Here is a 26,333-nt window from a genome sequence, read left to right as displayed (position 1 = left end):
CTTACCTGGACTCTCTGCACTGTGGAACCATTGGGGGCTTTCTGCTAATCATTTGGTTTCAGGAACAGTGGATGCAGGGGACCTGGTCTGGGGATTCAGTTGTGATTTTAGGGATCTTAAGCCTGCTATTCACAGAAAGAACTTTGCTGATGTTGACACAGAGCTGACAGACTGAGAAAGGTGAGGGAACTTCCAAAGCCTTTAAATCTCCTGTGCAAGCTTTTCCATATGAGTTCTCACCCAATTTTGTAAAGCCTTTTTAAGAAAAACTTTGTCAGCACAGCCTTTATGGGTGGGAGGAGCCAGGGCAGCACCTTTCCCTCTCACCCACTGGAGGGTTGTATTCAGTGTAAGACATGCAACTGCTGTAACAGGCCTAACAGGGCTTTCTTCCCAAAATCTTCTCCCTGTTCTTGGCTAGGGAGCTCCCATACAAGTAACAGCTCCAGGGCGCGAGACTTCTCATCAGGAAGTGGGAGTCTGTGCTACAGATTGAGATGTCACCTCATGGGTAATCCTGCCCATCTCAAGCTCTGGTGGCCCATTCCCGAACAGTTGCAATGAATCCAGTTTTGGTAGCAGGCTCTCATCTCCCTGGGTCACAATACCTTCAGCTCCCATACACATGGTTTGGGCTGTCTCAGTATCAGAGTTGTGCCTTCCTTTTAAGAGCAACAGGCACAGAAGAGGAGAGAGACAATGGGAAGGTTGGACCCATCTACTGTAACTGCACCAGTGCCACTAGTAACTTACACTTCAGTTCATGTAGGAAGTATTACAGTCTTGGAAAAATACTAATTTATAGCTACTATGCATGACAGGTGAGACTGCCATGGAAAAACAGGTGACTTGAAATCAAAAACAACCAACTCCTGCCTGGTCCTTTCCTGCTGGCTGCTATACTTGAGGTATCTGAGATTTGAGAGACCCTTTTACAGCTTATACTTTTTCCCGCTACTTCAGTTCTGCTCAAGTTTGTAGTGTGTGGTGTTTTGTTTCAGGTAGTTTTTCCCAAACTTGTCTTTGTCACTCACTCAAACATTTTAAGACACATTCAGAAGGTGAAAAAAGTTTTCCTTGTTTACATGGGACACAGAAAACCAGGAATTTTGAGGTGTCAGGATTCAGTGATGGGCTTGCAGTGCATGCCCATGCTGCAGTAGCTTAGAAACACATGGCCTTTATAATCCTCTTGCTGTGTTAAAAGACAAGACTCCATTATGGACTCCAGCAAAACTAAACACAATGCTACAGGAATGCATCCTGCAGGGTCATCACTGCCCATGATCCTGGGCAGCCACCACTTCAACAGACTGACCTCAGGAAACACATGTTACACTAACTGTTTTCCAGTACCACATGGAAAGGCACATGGTGGTAACAGAACTACAGCAGGGACAGACAAGCAGAACGTTTTGGGACAACTCCTGTGCCATTGCACTTGCAGCAATCCTGGCTGGCTTTGATGGCAGCGGAGTGCTGTGCTGTCTCTTCCCCATATTGGAACAGCTTTTTAAAATTCAGACTGATCAAAACCCATCTTGTTTTTGCCAATGGGTGTAGAAAGCACAGAAGACCTGTGACATGGTCAGCTGCACCGCCCAGCAACCTTCAGCACCTGTGAAAGAAGCCAGGAACAGTGGTACTGGTGCTGGAGCAGTGAAGGTAAGGACCCTGAGCATTCAGAACCTTTTGCTAGCACTGCAGTTCATGGGAACTGCAGCTGCAGCCTTTGCTGGTGACAGCAAGAAGAAACTGAGCAAGTACTTCGCAGGTATTTCTCCACAGTGCCTAAAGAATTGCTTTTTTATTGTAGCTACTTTCTCTTCATCCTTTATCCAACAAAAACTTTTTCAGCAATTGCATAAAACCATACAATAAAAACAGACAAAAACCAGCTTCAAACAGCTTTTCATACATTTCTTATGCATCTTCAATAGGGATTCTGAATTTATATTGCCAACTAAAAGAGAAAGATGGCTGCAAAATATCCATCCCTATTAAAAGCAGCATGGGACCCAGATTTCATTCCCGTGTTCTGTAGAACTTCTCCCTCTCTCCCAACTGCCTCAAGATAAACAAAACCCCTAAATCAACAGCCTTTGACAAACTACTTGCTCTATCAACTCTTGGAGCATTACTAGACATTTTTAGATTAGACTGTACAACAGTTTCTAATATCATTTGGACATTTGTTCAAAACACCTTTTATCCCCGCCTGGAGCAGCTCCAGCATTTTCCACTGGAAGGTGCAGTACAGAGTTTGTCCCACACACACTGTGCTGCCACACGTCCTGTGCCGGAGTAACTGCAGTCAAGTAGATGAAACCTGGCACTCCAGCATAAGGAAACACAAGTGTCTCCTTTCCTTATGCAGCAGTGACTAAAATTTCAGCTACACGAAGTCCCAAATGCTGGCAGTGACACACGTGATTCTCAGCCAGTGCTTTTCATGCATCTCAGATGTTCACACTTAACAAAGTGAGGTATCTAACACATTTCAGAGAGGTGGAGGTATCAAGTCTGTTCAAAACCCAAATTTGTTAAGACTTCATCAGTACTGTGCAAAAATATAAACAACTATTCTAAGCCTAAAACAGAAATGAGTATTTGTATGTCATGCTGCTGTTCTAGTTTTATATAGCTTAATGTAATATTTCACAAAATTGGTGTCCTTTATTACTCATTTGGCATCTCTTAAATATGAAAGATTTAAACTTGAAGAAAACCGGTTAATTGAATTTCATATTAAAAAAAAATCACAGTTCTTAAAAGGATACTTCATACAGCTGCACCAGTTTGATGGTGAGCAGTCAAAATCATAAAGAATTTATGCACAACAGTTTTGCTAATAATGTAGGCACATAGTGGCATGTAAACTACACGTGACAACTAGAACAGCAAAGGCACGATCTGGTTTGGTTTTTCCTACCTTTCAAGATGTTGGTTAATTTACAAAGAAAAATATTCTATACTCCATGCGGAAGTATTACATTTGTATTTTACAGCACAGGATCGTTACAAAACTGCTGTCATCTGATAAAATGGGTCATTTAAATAAAATAATATAATAATAATAAAAAAAGATAGCAGCTTGTTGCACTGAGGAACTGAATTTCTGAAGTAAAGGACAACACATGTTCTGCCATCTGCCAGGCTGAGGGCATCTGAAATTCTCAATCTTCTTGTCTACAAAAAGCACTGCCTGGACACTGAAAGTAGCTACAAGTTTTCTGGTTTGCTATTTGCAGCTTGTGTTTGTTTTTCCAGATGTCACCTAAGACCTCACAAGTTAAGATACCTGTAAAACTACCAGTTGCTTCTCTAATACCAAAGCAGGTTTAACCAGTGTTAAACTGGGAACCTGACTGCCACCCTTCTGTGAATTGAGCCTGTTCAATGTCTTTGTTCATGCCTGCAGACTGAACTCTGTTAGTTCAAAGGGAATCACTGTAAGCACAACTAGTGTATCACTGAGAGATAGAAACAGGAGCAGTTTTAAACCAGAACACAGCCCTCAGCAACTTAAAAGTTAAACCTAATGCAGTCATTTTAAAGTGTAATTTCTGCCTATGGCTCGAATAATATGACAGTTCTGCATTTCACATAGAAACGTTAGAGTAAGTAGAAAACTTTAGTTTACAAATGAAGATCTTTAAAAAAGACATTTCATGTAATTACCTTAAATAGTTCTTATATGCACCATTCCACATTGTGGAAAAGCTGAAATATGCAGTCTGGACTCCACATGTTAAAGAAAAACAGAATTATATGTATTGGCACAAATACTTACATCTACATCTGTACAAGTTTAAAAAGCTGACAACCCTGTCCCACCAGTGCAGCGTATTCAGCTGCTCTCCAACACACACTTCCTGTGACTGCCAACAAGTGACAGCGAGCTGGGAACTAAGTCTTCAGAGTGTGGTGCCAGAAAGTTCCAAACTGCTTTGTCAGTTTCTGAACAGAGGAATCGGAAGTATATCCAAAAAAGTGTCAGTCCACTCAGCATGCTCAGAGGTCACTGCAGCTGCACTCTGTAAGCTCCTATGAGCAGCTTTACCTGTAAAAGCAAACAAAGGTTTCCATATCAACACTGGCCACAGGTGATAAATGTGTTAAATGCTCCTAATGTAGGAATGGCACAAGAAAAGGCACATAATTGCTACTAAGAAAGGAAAAGAGAGGAATTACAAAGTCTTTAATAAAATCAGTTTATAGTAGCCCTACTGAAATATGGATGGCTTGTTAAAGGACTCCAGTAGAATACTGCAGCATCAGGTGGTGTTTAGCCCCAAATCTGAACCAGACTAATATATAGTTCTATCTGAATACATAGTTTTCCACTTAAAAAAGAAATTAAAACAAAGTACAATAAAACATTTAAGAGTATAACTTCAGTGCAACTTTTAAATATAAAGATCTGGAAAACATAAAAGAGAAAAATATGCAAGATATAAATAAAGATCTGGTGTGTCTTTGTAGGATAAAAAAGATGCTACATGAACACGATTCATCTTGCAACGTGTAGTGGAGAATATTGCCCAAAGCACCTGTAAAATGCAACAGACTATTTAAAAGCAGAGTGCATACCTGAGTAAATATTTCCAACACACAAGCATAAACATCCGTATGCAAAAAAAAAAAAAAAAAAAAAAAAAAAGGTGGCCACTCCATGTATCTTTCAGTCATCAGATTTACAATATAGATGGAGAAGATGTTTAGCTGGAACATTAATTTATCCTAGTGTATGAATTATTCTGACTGCAACATAAAAACATTCAATTATAACAGAACTAACCCTTGGCAATGTTCCCAAGTTCTGGCAATGTCACAGGATGTAACTATAACTGGTGGAAACTGGGATGAGGAGACAGAGGAAAATCCTTAGCTTTACATTTGCAACATAGAGCTGGAAGCTGTGTTCAGACTATGGAAGAGTTACTGGAAAACAAATGAACACACACATTTAATTTTGAGAACATTTTATACCTTAGCAGTAGGAGCTTCTGCCAACCGTATGAAAAGCTTGTTAAGGCCTGCAATAGGGCTGAAGGAATAAATAAAGTGACCATCCTATAAGGAAAAAGAAAATGGACAAAGTTAATAGTAGGTAATAGCTGAAAGAGCTATGTAAGAGGGACTAACAGAGCACATTTTCACTATGCTTTTTTTGAAAGAACATTGTGTATGAACCTTTTATGCAACTACTGAGAAAACAAGAGGACTTCAAAATTGCAGAGTGCATAGTGATGCATTTAATAGACTTAAACCCCCAGAAATTAATTATTAGAACTCTGAGGTAGGTTGTTAAGAAAATATTTAAGAAATTGCCTGGGTTGAAAAAGTGAAAGGCTTGTTCAGTTAGAGAAGAAGCCTCAGTCCCAGAATCACAGAATGTTGGAGGCTGGAGAAGACTTCTCCAAGGTATCTAATCCAACCCCCTGCTCAAGCAGGGCCACCTAGAATCAGGCTGTGCAGCATGATGTCCATGACTTTTAAGTCATAATTTTTTGTGGAATCTAGTACATGCAAATTTTAGTTCTCTCCATATCCAAAGAAAATTAAGTTTCATTTTAGAAAAAACTCATCACGATAAAAAGTATGCTTCATCACAATACTGTAAATTCAAATTACAGCACTGAGATTTCTCAGGCTGCTCTATGAAGACTTTATGAAGTAGTTTTACAGTCAGTTATATGAAAAGATTTACCAAAAATACAGGGAGCTGGAATTTGTCGTTTAAAACCACAGCTTGTACACTGCATGGTCCACAGAGCCGAGCAACCACTTTTTTACCATTGAAATTTGCATGGAAAACAAAGAGAAGAATTCCAGATCCTGAAAGGAAGACAATTCAGTTACATGAATTTGAAATGAGATCCATTATCTACAACTGTGTACACTGGACCTTTGAGAACATGTGCAAATACGTAGAAATGAAAATCATTATATGGTGTTATATCTATATATATCTATATCTCTCTATATATAGAGAGAGATATAGGTATAGATATATATCTATCTATAAACACACCAAGATGCAAAAATCCCATTTCCCAAGCCAGTGGATCCAGAAAACAACTGGCTTGGTCACCAAGTTAAGGACGTTTCACAGCAGAAATAATTTTATGTGGCTATTAAAAAGGAATGCAAAATGGAAACAGCAATCCTCAGCACAGTTCACTTCTGTGGTTTCAGGTTTACCCAAAAAGTTGTGGAATTCAGTGTGGTTTAGGTATAGTCAAGACAAATGAGCCCAGTCAATTGTAGCTCTTTATGAAATGCACTGAAATTCAATAAGCAGAAACTTGAACCACCCACAAATGCTTCATTTTTAATTAATAAACTCACATGAAGTTCCTTAATTATGTAAGATAGGATATCTATGATCAAGAACTGGAAGACTTATCCAACAGCTCTGAATAACCAGAAAACTGAGCAGACATACACACTTTCAATCTCAGTTTAAATGGATATACTAATAGTCAAACTGATTTATCACTTTAATAAAAAAACCACTAGCAGTAGATATTTCCCTGATACACTAATCAAAAATGGCTTACCTAAGCCAAGCAGCAGAGAATAGTATCTGAATTCCTGGAAGATTAAAGAAACATTCCAATATACCTGGGGAATTTGATTCCCAGTTTTTTCAAAGGGTTTGTGGGCAAAACAAAGTTGACTGCAGCTGCTTCCTTTTTTTAGTATTTCTAGGCTGTATTTGTCTCAAGGCACTGCTGGGACTACATTCCAAGCCTTCAGCACGTGACCTAGTGTCCATGTAACAAAAGGATCTCTAGTAATCTAGTAAGCCTAGATTTTCCTGAATCATTCATTCTAAGCTAAAGGTAAACCACTCCTTTCCTATAATGCCTGTCACTGAACTAATGTAACCCATGAACAGAAAGAAGTTGACACTCTGTATGTGGCAATTAAAAAAAGTCTTATAAAAATACACACAAACCCTACCCATAATACATCAAAATAAAATTGCTCTCTATTTGTTCCATAATCAGAGCATTCTTAACATGATGTATTACAAAGTCATACAAGAATAATTTTGCATAGGAGATAATTTAAGGCATGCTATAAACATATTGTTCTACTTTTTTTTCTAGACAAACAAACCCCCCACCATAACAACCACAACAACAAACCCCTCCCTACCTTCTGGCACGTTTTGTGGAGGTTTATAGTTAAAATCCAAAGAAAAGTCTGGCCCTTCGCAGAGGCGATGACATGCAATTGGGAACACTGGCTCCAACAAAGCCAGGCGAGCTTCAAAATAATCCCTGATGGTATCTTCTGCTACTTTTGAGAGCCTGAAAGACCAAACAAGTCAGGCCTGTGCTTCACACAGTGAATTATTTCACCAGACATAGGCTTGGTGAGAGCTCATACACACACACGCAAAAAAAAAAAAAGGATTCCAGATCATTTTTTTCGAATCCTGATTTTCAGGAGTGAATGCCTTCCTCACTAGCATTTATGCATAGACAAACCAAAGGTCCCAATATTTTGTTGATGAAATATTTTATCAGCAATCCGTTTGTGAAATTCCACTAGGTCAAAAAAATAAACCATTAATGGATATGCACTACAGTAGATTAAAAAAAAAGAATCTAACTAGTCACATGTTTTGAAGGCATTATATACAGAAAGATATCCCAGAAACATCAATATACAGCTGGCAGCTAAACAGACATTCCCACTTTACGAGGCTGACTGAATTATCAATCTGCCTGCAAGTAAAAAAAGTACATCCCTGTATAATTTTACTGGCAATGCTACTGGAAAAATGCAGTTCTTAGTGTGAATAGGAATTTTATTCCTCTGTGAATAAAACAGTGAAAAAGTAGCCATTCTACCACTAAAATAGGCAAAGTGGGGGTTTTGTTTGTTTTTTTAAGGGTTAGGGAGGCAGGGGGAGTGGCAGCCCAGCCTTCAAAGAGAGACCACATACCCCACTGGTGTCTGGCACCTTTGCAGGCAGATTACTCAGTAATCCTCTTCAGAAAGCTGTTTTGTCAGAAATGGGTTTTAAATGCTTTAGCACAGGCAGAGGTCCTGCCTCTGGCAGCTTTATAGCTTTTTCAGTTATTATTTCCCCACCCTGCTAACTGAGACTATGGTCTGCAGAATCTCAAACTTCAGTGTTTCACTGGAAAGAAATCACAAGAACTGCCATGCCTAAGCAAGCCCCAAAACCCATGTAGCCTATTTTCCAGATCTGACAGTGGTTTGACAGTGTCATATTAAATATGAGAAATTAAACAGTGGTCCTTTTTTGGTGCACTGTCCTATTTTCCAGCAATCTGATTAAGAGCCATCCAAAACTAAAAACTGCAGCCAAATCACATCTCCTTAGATCTACTTAATCCCTTCTAAAATCCCACGTATTTGTGACCACAGCATTCTGCAACAATGAGATCCATGATTCAGTTTTGCTGTGCAAAAATATTCCTCCAGTTCAAACCTATCACTAGCAGAACCTGTCTCATAGCTTCGGGGTATTTTCTGTTGTTGCTTCATGACTTTATATTTTGACCTTTTAATCATTTTATTTTCAGCTTCACTACTACTATATTGTCCGCCTTTTTTTGACTGACAAAAGGCACTGAACTAGTATTTTCAAGCAGTGAGTCTAAAAGCTTCCTGAATTAGCAAGACTGTGTTACTCCCTGTATAGTTCATATGAGTGCAGTGATACCCTCAGATATCACTTTGCAATCATCAGTCTTCCAAAACTCATTACTCTGATTAGCCAAAACTGAAAGTAGCAGATGTCAAATAGGAGCAGACTGGAAAGGCATCAAATAGTGAGTGACAAAGTCTCACTACACTGAACAGCAGACACCAGATCACTTATCTGCACGCTTGCTGTTGCCTTCAAGAACTTGACTAACAAGTTAGTTTTTTGCTTCCCTAGGCAAGAATCAGCGTACTTCCTTCACTTGCTTCTGCTGCTCCTGCTCAGTTTAACAGGTTTCCAATTTCTGAAAAATAGTTACTAGCTTTTATGCTTTTAGCACTTTTCCTTTTAGCATTCTATAAGGAGTATTTTTCTCTTTTAGTGTTCATCTGCTCAGAACAGAAGTTTGATACAGTGAGCTACAATATCTCAGACAAACTTTGCAGGTCACTAAAAACAGTGGCATCAATACTTTCCTCCTGGTAGAATCTGGATCCAAACATGTTACTTCAGCAAAAATCAGTAGCACAAAATCTAGCTGGAAACCAATCATTGCTGGTGCATCCCTGAGATCCATATTGGGCCTGGTCCTGTTTAACATCTTCATTAACGACCCAAAGGGTGTTGCAGTGAACCCTCAGCACTTCTGCAGATGAGAGAAAACTGGGAGGAGTGGCTGACAGCCTCTGGTGTATTTCTGTCATCCACAAGAGACCTTGACAGGCTTGACAAGTGGGCTGACAGAAACCTCACAATGTCCTGATATCTTCAGAAAGTTTCCATGGACTGGACAACCTCTCTGAGCAGCCTGTGCCAGTGCTGCTTTACCATCAACAGGAAAAATGTATCTCCTGATTCTCAGAGGTAGCCTCCTGTGTTCCAGTTTGTGCCCACTGCCCCTTGTCCAGTAACTGGGAGCCACTAAAAACAACCTGACTCCCTTTACCCTGTCACTTCAGGTATTTTTTGATTGATACACATTGACCATTACAAGGCAGTTTCTGCAAAGACAGACTTAAGAAGTCACTTGATGGGAAACACAAGAAAAGGGTAAACACAACTGCCAGGGCTTTTTATGCACTGGAAGAGAGTAAGTTTGGATTACAAACTACTTGATAGACTGTCTTAGATTACATCGATGAATCACTACGACTAAATAATCATGAAACAAGAAAAAAATCTTGCACAGAGACAGTGTTCTCCCAGCACTATTTATGCATTCATGGCAAAATCTCACCTGCTGCAGAAGCCCTGAGACCCATCCTGAGTCTTCCCCAAGTTTAGAGATTGCTGGTTACAATTTTCTTCCCATATACATTAACTGCAGTATTCCTCCAAATGGATATGTGAAGAGCTTGCTCCTACTCTGCATGTTTGTCTCAGTTTAGCTCAGTATATTTTTACATGACCACATGACATCAACACTTTAGATGTCACTTACACTGCACTGCTCTTCAGTCATTCTGAATGATGATGATTTCCATCATCTACTGGCATGAAAGCTTTATCCTTGGCACTTTCAGCTCATACCTGACATTTTAAGGTCCAACAACACCACAACTGCCTGCACAGATTTTTCATGGTGCTTTTGCTTGGTGTTCTTTTGTTTGATTTTCTCCTATGCATACTAGCAAGGTGTTTTATCTGGCATGCCCTACTAAGAGTTTACATTCAATGGTCCAGTGCTTATGCAGTTTTAAGTTTTCATGATTGCTGTACCTTAAGTTAAAGGAATCTTGCTCTTGTAAGAATTACCTTTTCCTCCTTTCCATGCTTTTACTCAATGTTGGAGCAAGTGCATGCCAATTCTGCTAGCTCACATAATTTTCATCTCACATGATTTATTAGATAGCTTTCTGCCCAAATCAGATCTATTTTCTTTCCTGAAAAGTTCCTTGACTTAAACCAAAATTATGACATGCCTAGTGTAGAAATACAGCTGGAGAGCAGGGCTCAGAGCACTGCTCAACTCATGACTGAAGTGGATGTACTAATTTTGGCAGGCCACAAGGCCTAGCAAACCGAGGCAGAACCTTGAATGGGGAAGCAGAAGGTGATGCTTTGGTGGTGTGCTTTGTTTAAGATAAATCATGCAAGACCATATGTGCCTATGCTGGTCTGTACAGCTCTGTGCAGAGCTCTGATTAAGTAATGTTACTTAGAAACACCAATCATGTGATTGTGCTGTTTTTAGGTACAGTTGAGAAGGTATATATCTATAAATTGGCTTCATGCTTGCATCAAATGGGGGTCTTGTCTGTCATGCAAGTGGGGGTCCTGTCTCTTTTTTGATCACCATCACCTAGCACTGCCAACTTGAGCAGAACCAACTTCCAAGTACAGCTTACTCACATTTCCAAGTGGCTCCTGAGCTGCTCATACACCAGTATGTTATTGCACTGTTTAGCAAAATGCATGGCGCTGTTCTGGTGCTTGGACAAAATATTGCAGTCAGCTCCGCTTTCAATCATAAGCCGCACTATATCAGAATTCCCTCTTTTACAAGCCTGGGTGGGAAGGGAGAAGATGGAAGGACAGAAAACAATGACAAAACCCATTAGAACAGAGCATAACATGAGATTAAGGAGAACTGTGGAAGTGAATTAAAATCCAAAATTAGTTGCAATTCAGAAGTTTAACTATTTGCTCTGTGAATGGTAACACAGTTTGGAACTCGGGAACACACTGCATAAAACATTTTACCTTTATCCAGACAATACTACAGACACAATCCTAAAGAAACACCAATAGTCAGGATTACCAAGAAGATGTAATTAGAAAAAAAAAACAGATAAAGCAAATCCCAAAAGCTAAGTGAAAACATCTGATCTGCTGCACACCAGTAACTGTAAATGTTCTTGCAATTGTTTACCTGATTAAATATGTTTCTGTAGAACTATTTAGAAATTATTAAAGTAACATTTCCAAATGCCTGTTTTTCTATGCATGTCAATTTAAAATGGTACTTTGAGTATGCAGTAAATTTACAGAATTAGCTGTATCAGAAAGCCACTGTTATCCTCCGTGTAAATGTTCGAGGCTGTTCACTATTACTTACAGGAACAATTTCAGCGTACTTCAACCATAGACTTAGAAAAACACAGGAAAATCTAAAGTTCTACTTTGAAGAAAGCAAACATGTTCTCAGTCACTTGTTTTCAAACACTTCACTCAGATAAATTAGGAAAAGGCACAAGAGATACAACATTTTTATCTTTTTAAGACCTTTCAGAAGACAGCTTCTGAAATTTATCTCTGCTCTGAACTTTGATCTGTGCCTTTAATCCATCATCTTCCATAAATAGAACAACCCACCTGCCTTCCTCAAACCAAAAAACACAGAAAAATCTCACATCGCATGACAAAAAGGAATTGAGTTCTATGATCTTTTTTCTCTCCTAAAAAAAGTAGGATCAAACTTGTAAAGTTAAATAAGAGTGACCTGATAAACACATTGATAGACTTATCCACAGAGGGCTAAACTTGTCCCAGTAAGTTACTGGAAATGAAGATCCTGTTCTTTGTATCTGCATCACAAAACACCAGGAATAAGTCACTGTAGGCTGCTAATTGGTTTGTACAGCTATGTATCAAATACTAATAAAAGCTTCAAAAACAAAGAAGGTCAAGACTGAGGTTCATGGAAGTAACCAAATTATGGAGAGATTTAAGGGACTGAGGAAACTACAAGTGAGTTGTTGTTTTCAGAGAAAATGTGAAATCCCCACTTGTTAAACCTCAAGAGGGCAGAACAGAAACAATACCACATTGTCTGGGCAGGAAAGCTTCTGTAACCTCTCTGGCAAATGAACTACACAAACAGGCAGCACATAAATAACACAGCAACTTTATCCAAAGGGGAACTTTGGTGAAATTCTTCCGCATAAAGAAAAAAAAGATATTAAAAGCACATACTGCTTTAAGAGGATTAGAATTTTCCCTTTACAACAAAATATATAAAAAAAAATAATTAAAAAAAAATTTCCTTTGTAACTGGGAGAGTAATGGTACAGAACGGGCACTGGGAATCAGACTGTAAATCGGCTATTTTATTTCTGGCCTGCAATAAAACAGCAAGTGTCAATCACAGCAACACCCAAGTGAAAGATTTTCCTTTGTGGAATTTTTCTCTTCCTGCTGACAATCTGATTATCTCAGCTGGAAGATCACATCTGCATTTCTTTGAGCCAAGCAACAGAAGAGGATGATGAGCCACATTTAGCACTTCATGCTGAAGGTACCTGTGTTTCTTGTTTAGATGTTACAGTGCATTAAAGAAATGGATTAAAACTCTGCTTAGAGTAACTATGGATGATATTTTATTTCAAATATGGGATGTGTTCCTGAAACAAATTCTACAAATACATTTTTATGTTTTACTAGTTTGACAGAAGTATTCCTATTAAACCATGTAAGGACAAACACAGAATTTACCTTCATTAAAGCAGTCTCACCACTGCTCTGTTGCATGTTCACATATGCTCCAGCTTCCAGAAGAATTGCTACTGTTGTTAGAAAATTCTGGGGGGGGGGGAAAAAAATTAAAAAAAAAAATCAAACCAAACCCACAACACAAGTAAGTAAAAAATATTCTGGTTTTGTTTCAGAATATAAAATTGTATTTCTTTAAAATTCATCCATAGAATTCAAAACATGAGTCATGGCACAATTAACACTGTTTTCTACTGTAGATAATGAAGAGCAGTTCAGACTTAGGCAAATGGATAACCCTAATTATTTACAATTCTTACTTTTTTTCTAAATTCTGCAATAATAAACATCACAGGAAGGAAGCAGTGTATTTGCATCTGCCACCAAACTGGAATGAGGCTCCTTTCTGGCTTTCTATCATACTGTATGTGGGAAAGTACGTGGACCAACCTGAACCACGAAACCTTGACTTGCTCTAACTTACTGCTTTAGCTGCTCTTAGTCAGGGGAGAGCTTGCCACTGTGTCCACTGCCCAACTGCTTTAAAATAACAAATCCTGTTTAAACAGAGATTTTCTCTCTAAGTGTATCCAGTTTGGATACTGTGTAGCCAGACATAACAAGCAATTCTAGCACAAGAACTTCAGCTCTCAGACAAAAAATCAGAGATACCCTCTGCCTCTACATTTCTGCCTACAATATTCTCTGCTCAGGGCAGGGTTTGTGATCAGAACTTACTTATATTACAATAACCACAGGTGCTGAAATTATTATCAGTCATCCTGCTGCATCTTGCTAACTACTTTTTTGGCACCATCCAAAGGTAAAACATTGTGTACCACCTTGAAACATAAGTAAAAGAGCCCCAAATCAGGAATATAACAATAACCAAGCCTACCTTTTCAGCTGCATGTATCAATGCAGTTGTTCCATTTTTCTGTCTACCATTAACTTTAGCTCCTTTCCTGATCAGCACACGCAGAAGGTCATCGTGACCTCCAGCAGCAGCAAGCATTACCAGGGTCATTCCACTTGCGTCCTGGAACAAGAATCATTGCCGTTACAAAAAAAAAATAATAATAAAAAAATAAATACTTCAAGATAAATCAAAGCTGCAAGACAAAAATTTCATGTGCATCAACATGTTTCACAAAGATTTCCCTCCCTGGCAAAAGAATTCACACATATATGGCTGCCAGATACCAACAAAGTATCACCTCCCACTTCTCTGGTCCACAGGTCTCATACTCAGCTCTATAATCTGCAAAATCCATAACATTCTGAGGACCAGAACAAGAAGCAGGAAAACCAGAATGAACCAGGAAGAAAAGCCGTAAGGTATTTGAGGGCGGGAAAGACAGCAAGACTGTGGGAAATAGAAGTCAGCACACTTGGAGAAAAACCACTATGGCTCAAGTCAGCCATATATTTTTACCTAGGTGAGATGGAAATATGCTACAACACAAGAGGGGAAAGCTTTTCAAAGAAATCAGAATTTGTTTTCTTCCCTCCTACTGTCTCCCAGTACTTCTACTGCACAAAAATTACCTCTTGATCCAAATTATATTCCTCATTTGAAGAAAGCGCCATTTTCACTGTCATGTAGTCTCCACTTTTAACAGCATCTCTCAGGAGAGCTAGAAAATAAATTCAATGCTATTATAGGATACTTCCCTTTGAAATGTTAGCTAAGAAATACCCCTTCTATCCAGAAAATACTCACCACTTGATATTGGTTCTGTTGATACATGATTCTCATCTTCTCCATCAAGATGCTTCTGGAATTCTTCTAGTGTCAGCCACTCTAATTGCATGTCCATACCCAAACTCAGGACTTGCTGCTTGCCATCTATCATGTTTTTAATTTTGTGGAAGGAAAAAGAAAGTAAAATAAGTAACAAATTGTTAATTTTCAAGCCAATAAATGTTTGCCCTTGCTTCAATGATCACCAGCTTAACAAAGGACTACTGCTACTTTTCATTCAAATAAATTGTGGCAGTCAGCACTGAATGGTTCTCAGCAGCAAAGGCTACATTACAAACATAAAATACTTTTACCTGAAAGAAACTGTTTATTTGTTGCAATAAATAAGGCTGAAGTGTTTATAGGAAGGTGAACATCCATCACTGTAGTAGCAAAAGCACTGGAAACACACTGAAAAGGTATCATTGAGTATCAAAAGAAAACTCTATTTCAGCCCCTGCAGAGACAAGAACTGGAGCACTAGAGAGGCAAGCAGGAATGGAGAAAATCTCAACTACCAGTGTTCTCCATCTGACAGACACCCGGTACTTCTTAATCACCTTCTGCAGCAATGCAAGTCCATGTGTTTGCTTCATCTCTTATATTTCTCCTTTCCTTGTACACCTTGCTCTTTTAATTCTTCTATGAATTTATATTCTAGCAAAGATTCTTCTCTTTTGCAGTTATTCTCATAGTGTTCACTCTTTTTTTTCTTATGAAGCTACATTAAACAATTCAAATGCACTTTTGATGACCTTAAAGCCTAGAATATTAAGACAGTTACCAAGAGTGACTACTTGAGCCACCAAAGACTATTACATAACAAAATTTAAGTAAATGACCTGCATCCATTTAGAAAATAACTGTTCTCTTTCTGTAACTATCAGAGCACAGGAGCAAGATTAACACAAGACAAAAGTCAGGGAGAGCTAATCCATCTCCACCTACCCTGGGAAGTCTGAGTTCTGACTGCTTTCAACATGGGACCATCTTCCTTTTAAAAAAATGCCCTTTAGAATTGTGCATAGATTACTACTTCTAAAATATGGTTCAGTATCTGTGATGACCAGACAAAGGACAAGTGCTGCACAGAAACAATAATTAATCCTTGTGCTTCTTACTACTTTTCTTAAGCACTGTAAACATCTATGCCACTTCCAGAAAAAGGTGTTTCTCTGGTGAAGGAATTTATCCTGAAAAAAGTAATCCAGAGTTGTTCTGAGATCAAGAGCAGTAACACTAATAATCCATTATACTGTTAGGAATAGAAGCAGAACCTAGACATTTTTCACTGTGTATCTTATCATCCAGGGTTGTATAATATAACTTGTCTCTGTGGCTAAAGCAGGAGGCAAGATGTTTGTTTGATGAGAACCCCTACTAGTTTTTCTAAACATAAAAAGGATGTACATGCATAATATCATCAGAACATTTCTGAAAATAGCCAATAGTTGGATGAATTCCTCTTAGAAAAGATTACTATTACAGGCCAGAGAAGCATAGCTGTCAGTATTAAATTTAAAAGGACAAAATCTTGATATGTCTACAAAAATGTCAGAGACTTCTGTATGCCTCCATGCTTCATACATGAAGCATATATTAACACTCTCATGAAGCAGGTATTAGCAAAGCCATTAAACAGAAGACTTTTGCTTCCTAAAATAAAAGCAGACTTTCTTGTTTCTGGTGTGTGTGTTACAAAACTACACAACATCTGTCCTTATAGAAATAAGAAGAGAATGCCCTGAAGGGTCATTCTCTTCTCTGTTTCAAGAAGTTAGCACTTACTTTTTAGGACTTTCTGCTCTTTTCTGTTTTTTTCTTCTTTTTCAGGCTCCTTTTTTTGAGCTTTTTCTTTAATTTCAGTTTTCTTTACTTCTCTTTCCTAAAATTGAAAACAAAGATCAAATTTCAGTGGTAGAGAAAAAATGGAAAATAAACTCCTTTCACCACTTGAACAACAAAGTATATTTACAATTAATACTACTGAAACCTGTATGCAACAGACTTGTAGACATTCCTAAGAATTAAAAGAATTAATTTCTAAAAATTAAAAGGTGAGTCACGAGTTAAGTCTGTGAAGGCTTCTTCCCTAACAGCAGAGATATTATTTCCTGAAAACAGTAACTTCAATTCGTATTTTTACTGCATCCCAGCCATTCAAGTTGCTTTATGGAAGAGCGGCAGGTATGACAAAACCAGCATTTTGAAGGAAATTCAAAACTGCAAACTTTTTGTTTGCTCCAAATAATGAACCTGAACAGAATGGACTTGTTTCAGAGTATTTAACAACTTCGTAGCACCGTATTCGAAGCATTATGATAGCACTGACTTGAACCTCAGCTGAGAAAACTTGACAGTTTTGGACACAAACCGTTTCAAGCTTTCCAAGTTACACAGACAGAATGTTAATGCAACAGTTACTTGTGAAAAACAGACACTCAGCAAAATCCATCCAAACTGGTGATATCCTTGCAGAAGTCTGAGCTTAGCAGTATCTAATATCACAGAAATAAACTTACTGTATATGCAGATATATAATCAAATTTGCCAAAATGGAATTCAGCTATCTCTACCAAAGTTTGCCTTTCTCCTCCTGTAATCTCTCTCCACTTAGCAAATTCACTGCAGAGTAGGTTGAACAAAGTTCCTTGGCATGGCTTTGTATCAGTCTTTGACACTAGCCTGGCACAGGGAGTAGCACGGTCTTTCTGAAAAACTGCCCCAGAAGAAGTCCTCACAAAAGTTTATATATACGCTACCATCTGACACAGCAAAAACCTTAATTAAACCAGATTAATTTGGTGTATCAGTATGAATTAGCAGACCTGAGACGTTTAATTGCTTTCCTCATCACCTCCCTTCCCTCCACAAACCTCAGCTTTTGATCACTGATGTGATTAATGCTAACACAGGCAGTTGTTAATCCTGCCAGATGCTCGGCATTTAAGAGGAAACCCATAACTTACTAAAGGCACTACCAGATATTTGATACAGTGGAGCTGTTAAAATCTGTAATCCTGATTTCTATTCCATTCCAGATTTCTAACGCTGATCAGATGCACAACACACATATTTATTTTTGGAGGCAAATGAAATGGAAGGAATGGTTCAGCATGCAAACTGACCCCAAACAGAAAATACTGCGTTATGAATTGACATGATTAATGTACTACAAGCAGAATGACATAAGGAAAGACATGTACCTGAAATATATGTGATGACTTTCTTTGAAAGGTATCATCTGCTTGGGCTGACAAGCTAGTGAACAAAAAACCCCTGCAGAACTCTCCACCAAACCCACCCATGCAAGTCTACATCTACTCCAGAGAATAACTAACCAGTTACAGAAAACACTGCTTAAGCCTTTTACACTCACAAGAAGCAAAGAGCAGAGCGTGCCTTCCATACTCTCCTGGTACCTTTCCTGGAGCATAACCTCCCACGGAGCATAACCACAAGAAAAGCACAGAGACAACTTACTGAGAATGCTGACTGAAGAGCCACAGGCAAACCCACTTTTCTGTGCTGTTGATTTATTCATGGACAAGGTGACAGGATTTTTATACTACTGGTAAACAGAACAGAATTCCAAAGATTTTTCATATTCATATTTCATATTTTTTTCATATTCTTGTGCCTCGAACTATAAGTAAAATACTGGAGTAATAAAGTAATATCACTTCAACTAATTAAATAACCTTCTGAAACTGGCCTATGCTTCAGAATAATTCCTTGTTTTCCAGAGCTTTCACCACTAAGATCCTGCAAAAACACTCTTTTGTGTAGCTCCAAGATTATGCCACATAATTCTCTATCCCCAAAATAACTTACTTAAGGCGACCTACTCCATACACAAAACAACCACAAGCACAGGACCACTGCTGAACCTGCAGAAGAAACTTTCCACCATGGTTTCAGAAGTGGGATATAGTCCAGTAAGTATCAAGGTGGCTGCAATCCTGTTAAATGAGAACATGGCTGCTCTGAGCAGCCAGTATTTTATGAACTGCAAACTGTATTAGAACAGGTTGAAGCAGCTGAAATAAATTATATTCCCAGAAACATTACAAAAAACATTTATTTCTGTCACTTTTTTTTCCTTTTGATTTTGTAACACTGCTTTTCTTAAAACACTACTGTATTAAATAAAGAAAAATAAATATCCTGGTATTTGCTAAGCTCATTTCTTATAACAGATACAGCATTTCTATTTCTATTTAATATGAAACCACGTCATGAAACATGTAAGTTTCATCTAAGCACTCCAGGAGTTCTAACAAGACAAACTTGCTACACAATTATTTGGGAGACATGGGCTTTAAAAGTGATTTCAGCATGCCAGTTCTCAGGCAGGTGCCACCACATGTAAGCCCTAATGGAATGACCAGTGTCTGAGAGAGCAAGTGTTGCTCAACGCTGTTCTGTCTTACTACACAAGCAGAAAAAAGTCAAACGAGGAAACTCTTGAAGGTGGGCACGAATAAAGCTAAAAACAACAGCATGCCTTGCAAGGACTGGAAATTTCATTCTAAGAAGACATAGTAAATGGGACAAATTTATCCTTTCACATTTAAATATGGTCTCCACTCCTAAAGCACTCCCCCCTTTAGCGTGTTCAGAATCCAGAAATTTCCCAGTCTCTGTTACACATTGTGCAGTGGGTGTTTAAGTTCATGCAGCACAGTACCTTTCCAATTTGTACTTTTCTCTTTGCCATCATGAACAGTCATGGTATGAGGTATCTGTACCTCGAAGATGACTGATTTTTTTACCCCCAGCCCTCACCCTAACCGTGCTTACCTCCCCAGGGGAATCAGTGGGCTTGCACACCCTTTCATCAGTGCTCAATTTCAAACCCTTCTGCACTGGTGAAGGAGCAGGTGACACTTTCTCCAACTCTCCTGGTATGTTTTCTTGACCTGTTTGCTTTTTCTGCATGCTCTTCTTCTCTGAAGTATCCTGAATTTCTACTTTTCCACCTTCTTCTCTACAGTCTTCTGCCTTCTGATTTTTTTTCTTCTTTCTTTTAGCTCTAGTATCAATGCTATCATCTTCATTACTTGCTGATCCATCAGGATATTTATCAGTAATGGCACCTTTTTCATCAACTTCTTGATCCAATCTCTCTTCTCCACTTATTATCTTCTTCTTTTCATCTTTATTTTCAGAATTTATGTTTGAATTTTCATTATCAGTTCCTTGATAAACTGAATCATCCACAGTGCTTGATTCTGAGTCAAACTGGACATCACCATGCTTCTCCTTCTCTGATTTTTTATTTTCTTTAGAATCTTCTTTAGATTTTATTTTTATATCTTTAACTTCTCCCTTCTTTTTCTTGATTTCTTTAGTATCTTCTTTCCTTTGCTTCTTTGAGTCCTTTGAATCCTCCTTAGTTTCTAAAGTCCTTTTTTTTGGCTTTGAATCTAAAACCAAAGTATCTGAGGAATTTTCACATTCTGCTCTGGGCTTTTCCTTCAGTTTTGCAGACTTAGATTTTTTCTTCTTTGAGTCATCTGGACTTTTATCCTCTCCCTCTTTTGACTTCTTCTTTTTCTTCTTTGGTGAAACATCATCTTTTGTTTCACTTTGCCAGTCACTGTCAGACTCTGCTTCAAATATGTCATCATTTAGAGATGGTTTCTAAAATATAAAGAAAGAAAAATTAAAGTTTTTCCTTCCCCAATAAACTATCCCTTTGGTACAAAGTATACAAAAATGGAAGTGGCCATGTGTGGGAAAAGTAAATTTTTAATCACTTTAATCTTTTGATCCCTGCCAAGATCATTCCTCATTGCCAAACTGCAAAACGTGATAATACAATTCTAGCTTACTTACCTAAATTACACAACTAACTGCTTGGATGAGAATCAATACACAAACAATTCAAGTAAACCAATCCTACACCCAACAACCAGATTCCAGAACAGAACTAAAGCTGAGCTATTTTACATAAAAAATAATTGATCTGATTTTGTAGGATTTACCTACAGGTTTCCCAGAAGCAGTGTACCAGTTTTCAAAAAAAGATCCTCACACTGCTTTTTCAAACTAACTGAGCAGTTAAAAAGAAGAAAAGAAAAAGCTGTATCCTGTCCTCTGGCATCTAATCTTTCTCTATTCCTCTCTTACCATACTTAGTGATTACATGTTAAAACTCATTGATCTACAGAAAGCAGGAGGGTGATTGGAGCAGTGTGCCCAGCTTTAGTGACAAGACAGTTTGCATATGGGTAGGGAAAGGGGTTATGTCTATTGTCAAAAACAAACTAAAATGACCACATGTTATTTATATAGTCCCACTAGAAATGGAATTGAAGTTCAGATAGACTCAGTCTACAAGCAAACATCTCAACAAAAAAGTACCTACCAGAGAACAGCAACAATATTAAGTTTCACAAGAAACAAAACAGTTTTAGATTTGATTCCTTAAGTCTTAATTCCACATTTCAAATGCTTTCCCTCCTTCCCTCCTCTCATTAGTAGAGTCAAGATAGGGATTATGTCTCCAGTGTAAGATACTGAAACTTGAAACACACCTGTATGTCTTTCTTAACAGTTTTAGGCTTATTATTTTTTCTGAATTCAAGAAGCACTTCTTTGCAGTCTTCCAAGTGAACCTCTGGCTCCCAGGTATCATCATCAGAGGTGTATCCTTTCCACCGGACTTTATAGAGAGTTTTACCCTGTAAGAAAAACCCACAACATTTAATACAGTATAGCACAGTATTGCATCAACTAGTCAGTTCTTGAGGATGTCAGCAGATACACAGTTTTGTGTATATAAAAATCAGTATTTCTGTAATTGGAATAGTTTTTTCCAAAATACTTGCAGTATATACCATTTGTTCAGAACCACAGCTACAATGCACATATCCTAAATTCCCAATCAGTTTATCAAAATGGGTTTTCTGACACTTATGAAACTATTTTTTTTAAGTTTTAATATTTCTTCCATAAAAATTTCAAGCTTGATTGTTTTCTCTTTGCTGAATAACTTGATATAAACCCTTAAGACCTCTAATGAATTAACACCATTCACCAAGTTTCATACTGGAATTTATAATTTATGCTATATTTGTGATCAGTTATATTTTTGATAAACCTAAATATCAACAATTAGGAAAGAAAAAACAGCAAGGAGATCAAGTTAAACCTAGACAAAAATCTGAGTGCGTGCAACTCAGTGGAGTTAGTTACAAAGATTTTGGTAGATTACATACAAAAATCTGAGACCAATTGTTTCAACAGTATTGAACTTCACTGAGGGATAAAATTGCACCTTGGTGTTTCTATCTAGTTTTTTCTACTAAATTACAAAGTTCCTTACCATTAAAAAATTATTTTTTTACCAAATGTACTAAGGAAAGCACCTTAGGAGAGGCAAAACAGTACCTCTTGCTTTCAAATATGGACTGATAATGCTCTGCAACACCTTGCAGTGCTAACCAAACCTGGAGAAAGAAAACTTCAGAAGAATTGCCATTTGGCACTTACTGTTAAAAGTCCATGCATAAATTTTTGCCTGAGCATAATTAACCTTTCACCAAGTGTATATACATGCCACTAAACTTCAGCAACCATTTGACCAACTCTATTTACAGTCTTCTGTATTTTTCTTCACAGACATCCAAATATATAACTAGCCTATATTCAAACACCTTAGTTTAACATTTCTCTTAAAATTTAGCTTAAACCCATCTCTCCTGATTAAGGAATTAAGTTTTCAAAATAATACTCCCCTGTCCTCTTTCTTTCTCCCATTTGGGTTACTTACAAAATAAACAATCAGAACTTTCTCATTACAGTCACGGAGTGTGTGAGGTTTAAGAGATCTCCAGAACTAACAAGTAAAATGCCCTCTCAAAGCAGGACTACCTACATCAGGCTGCTCAGATATCTGCCCAGTCAGTGTATCTATGAATATGAAGGTTTCCCTGTCTTTCAGCTTGTGTCCACTCTCTGTCTCATCCTTTCTCTGTGCACCCCCAAGAGTGATCTGATTCTGTCCTCTCTACATCCTCCTTCTAGATATAGCTATTACTTTCATCTCCCCTGATCCTTCTCTTTTTATGGCAGAGCAAATCTAGCTCTCAGCATCCTAATTGCTTTCATTACCACTCTCTTTGCTATGTACGTGTCTCTTCTGTCCTGGGGAGCTCAAAACTTCACACAATACTCTGGATGCTTCTCAGCAGTCTAAGAAGAAAGAATGAAGCATCTCTTGATCTCCTGGCTACACTCTTGGATGCTGCTGGCCTTCTTTGCTGCAAGAACTGCTGATTCATGTTCACCTTACTTGCCTGTGGGGACTTCCAGCTCCTTTCCTGCAAATCTGTGTCCTAGCCAGCTAGACTTTCACCTGCCTGATGGCACAGGGTTATTCCCTTCCAGATGCAGGACTTCTGCTAGCTGCAGAGTTAGGTATGTCCTGGTAACCCAGGTACCAAACAAGTCCTTTTTGCACCAACTGAGAAAACTGCATAAAATAAAGTCTAATGCAAACACAAAACCACTTGACTGTTGAACGACTACATCCCATACATGGACAGTGACAGAAAAATGCAGCTTAGGAGAGTGATACAAAATTCAGCTTAAGTGAAGGCAGAAGATTGATTCTTGCACATAAGAGACAGTTTTACACTCACCTAATCAACACTCTCACTCAATATTGTTATTTTCCCCTCTGTTAGCACTTAGAAAAGAGCATTTTATACTGCTCTAGCTTCTGTGAGAACTAGTGATGAACTAGAACAAACTCATGGAAAGGGGTGCCACCATGTCACTAAACAGCAGAGTTAAAATTTCCCACTTCCACTGGGGAACATCACAATTTTCAGCAGAATCTGTTTTTTTAGTAATACTGAGGTGCAGTACAAAAAGCTTTACAGATACACTGAGAGACTAAATTTCCAAACTTCCACCACTTGTTCTCTCAAGCAGAACACATTAATGTTTTATTTATCCACAGGTCTAACTCCCCAGCCCAATCCCCACCCAGGAGTGCTGTCTCTCTGTCTATCCTGCTGCTATTGCCAGGCCCAGCAACACCAGTACTGTGTGTGGGAAGAGCATCTCTGTGCAGGGCTCTCCAGCTGTCACTTCTGTTCTGTGACACAGAACACCCCGACTGGCCTCAGCCACACTCCACAGCAGCTGACTCACTCTGTGGTGACACACGGCTCTTCCCAGCCATTCTGGAAGTTACACCTGAGTCTGAGCTCACTTGTGGAACCCGGGAACACAGGCCCTGCTGCAGAGCAACTGAGAGGGCACCCGATGCATTTGCAACGCCACCATCAACGTGTGCTGGGTACACCCACACGCTGAAGCTCACGGCATGACCCAGCCTGGAAAACTCCAGCACTGAGAGCTCTCACAAGGTGCTGTGGAACGGGCTGCTTGGAGGGGGATGGAAAAGAGACACCCCGTTATCAGCACGTACCAGTGACATTTTTAACAGATGGTACTTCGTGCATTCCAGTACTCTTTAATGGTATGTCTCACCACCACGACCACCTAAACCTATAGATTTCAGGTTCCATTACATGGGGGTGGGTGGAAAGCAAAGAAAAAGAAAACGAATCTTCTTGTTTTCAAGCCTAACTTATGTTGACCAACATTTTATACAGGCAGATCTATAAATACTCTATTACCTATTACCCGGAAAACATTACATAATCTTAAGATATCAGCATGTTTCAGCTAAGGTGCAATTTAATAACATCACAAATATAGAAGAAAATTATGATCTCAAGGCTCTCCAGCCTAAGGGTTTCAAGACTGATCTTTTACATGGAATTGACAGAATTTGATAACGTCATGTACGTCACTGAAGCCTAAAATTAAATACAAACTACTGAAAATAAAAATCTTTCAGGCACAAAATCATAAAAAAGCCCTGTGTTAATTATTTTTTCTATTTGAGGTTTAGGAAACTTTTTCAAGAAATTCAACCAGTTCAGGTTGCTTTCAAAGAATCAAATCAAGGTCTGGCATTTCAGTTTAAACAGTGCAAGCTCACAACAGACTATTATTTTAATTAGGAAAAGACTCTCTTATTTTAAGAGTTTATAGTCAGTGACCACAGTCCCTGGCAACATACCTTGAAAACACCTCTAAATTCTCAGTTATATTAAACCCTGCCCATCTCCGCCCTAAAACCTTTCACGTCAAAACAGTACCGCAGTTCAGCCCTAAGAGCCAAGAGCCGTTTAACAATGCAAACAAAACCCCAACAACTTAAAGACTTATCTTCGGCTGAGGAGACTGAATCTGGACTAAGAGACAAAAAGGCTCCTCGCACCGCTGTGCACAGCGTGGTTTTACATAGCGATTCTAACGAGATTACTCTTTTCAGGTGCTCCTCGCCCAGTGTAAGAGATCCGCGCACTCACCCCCTCGGTCTTCACGTCAAGGATCTTCTCCACTTCGAACACGTCCTCCCCCTCCTCCTCCTCCTCCTCCTCGCTCTCGCCGCCGGCTGCTGCCGCAGCACCCGCCGCTTTGCCCGCCCCGCCGCCGTCTTCCTCCCCGTCCTCCTCATCCACTGCCGCCGCCGCCGTCTCCTCCTCTCCCTCCGCCCCCTCCAGTCTGGCCGCCGCCGCCGCCTCAGCCCCGCTCCCGGCCGCCGCCGCCATTTTGGGCCGAGTTTCAAACGACAAGGGCGCAGAGCGGCTGCGACACCCGCGGCGGGCGCGGGGGGCGGGGCAGCGCCCCCCAGCCAATGGCCGCACACGCAGCCCGTGACGCAAGGGGCCGCGTGCCCTCCGAGAGGCCGTCGCTGGGCGGGGCTTGTGAGGGCCCTTAGAGACCGTCCCGGTGCAGGCCCGCCCATGGATGGGGATAGCCCCGTCCGTGGTTGGGGACAGCTCCATGGATGGGACAGCCCCGCCCATGGATGGGGATAGCCCCGTCCGTGGTTGGGGACAGCTCCATGGATGGGACAGCCCCGCCCATGGATGGGGATAGCCCCGTCCGTGGTTGGGGACAGCTCCATGGATGGGGACAGCCCCGCCCATGGATGGGGACAGCTCCATGGACGGGACAGCCCCGCCCATGGATGGGGACAGCACCGTCCGTGGTTGGGGACAGCTCCCACGGGAGCGGCGTGCTCAGAGCCCCGTCCGACCTGGCCTTGGACACCTCCAAGGATGAGGCAGCCACGGCTTCTCTGGGCGACCTGTGCCAATGCCTCACCACCCTCCCAGGGAAGAATTCCTTACTAACATCTAATTTAAATCTCTCCTGTAGTTTAAAGGTATCCCCCCTTGCCCTATCACTATCTGCCCGTCACTCTTCTTTTTTGTAATCCCCCCTCAGGGTACTTGAAGGTGCTACAAGCTATCCGGGGATCCTTCTCCAGACTGAACAATCCCAACTGTCTCAGCCTTTCTTCACAGGAGAGGTTCTCCATCCCTCTGATCATCCTGGTGTCCCTCCTCTGGACTCTCTCCATCA

General features: G+C 39.6%; 1 protein-coding gene across 1 annotated transcript; it reads right to left on the bottom strand.

Annotated features, from left to right (window-relative positions):
- Positions 1 to 1,788: 1,788 nt before the first annotated feature.
- MPHOSPH8 (M-phase phosphoprotein 8) lies at positions 1,789 to 25,537 on the bottom strand. The gene is made up of 13 exons (XM_062487586.1): positions 25,271 to 25,537; positions 21,413 to 21,559; positions 19,674 to 20,516; positions 16,659 to 16,755; positions 14,850 to 14,975; positions 14,675 to 14,763; positions 14,025 to 14,165; positions 13,130 to 13,216; positions 11,048 to 11,202; positions 7,171 to 7,325; positions 5,714 to 5,841; positions 4,993 to 5,076; positions 1,789 to 4,063 (listed from the first exon to the last, which is right to left on the bottom strand). The coding sequence occupies exons 1-13, from the start codon at positions 25,511 to 25,513 to the stop codon at positions 4,022 to 4,024; spliced, it is 2,337 nt and encodes a 778-aa protein (XP_062343570.1). The 5' UTR covers positions 25,514 to 25,537; the 3' UTR covers positions 1,789 to 4,021.
- Between the last annotated feature and the right edge of the window lie 796 nt (positions 25,538 to 26,333).

The sequence above is a fragment of the Cinclus cinclus genome, chromosome 2 (assembly GCF_963662255.1).
Source record: "Cinclus cinclus chromosome 2, bCinCin1.1, whole genome shotgun sequence".
Lineage (NCBI taxonomy): Eukaryota > Metazoa > Chordata > Aves > Passeriformes > Cinclidae > Cinclus > Cinclus cinclus.
This window is presented reverse-complemented; position numbering and strand designations above follow the sequence as displayed.

Coding starts and splice junctions, on each gene's coding strand:
- MPHOSPH8 (XM_062487586.1), bottom strand. CDS start 25,513: ATGGCGGCGGCGGCCGGGAGCGGGGCTGAGGCGGCGGCGGCGGCCAGA. Junction 14,764..14,849: donor AACAGAACCAATATCAAGTG/GTGAGTATTTTC, acceptor TTTATTTTCTAG/CTCTCCTGAGAGATGCTGTT. Junction 7,326..11,047: donor CTCAGGAGCCACTTGGAAAT/GTGAGTAAGCTG, acceptor TTGGTCTTTCAG/GCTCTCAAAAGTAGCAGAAG.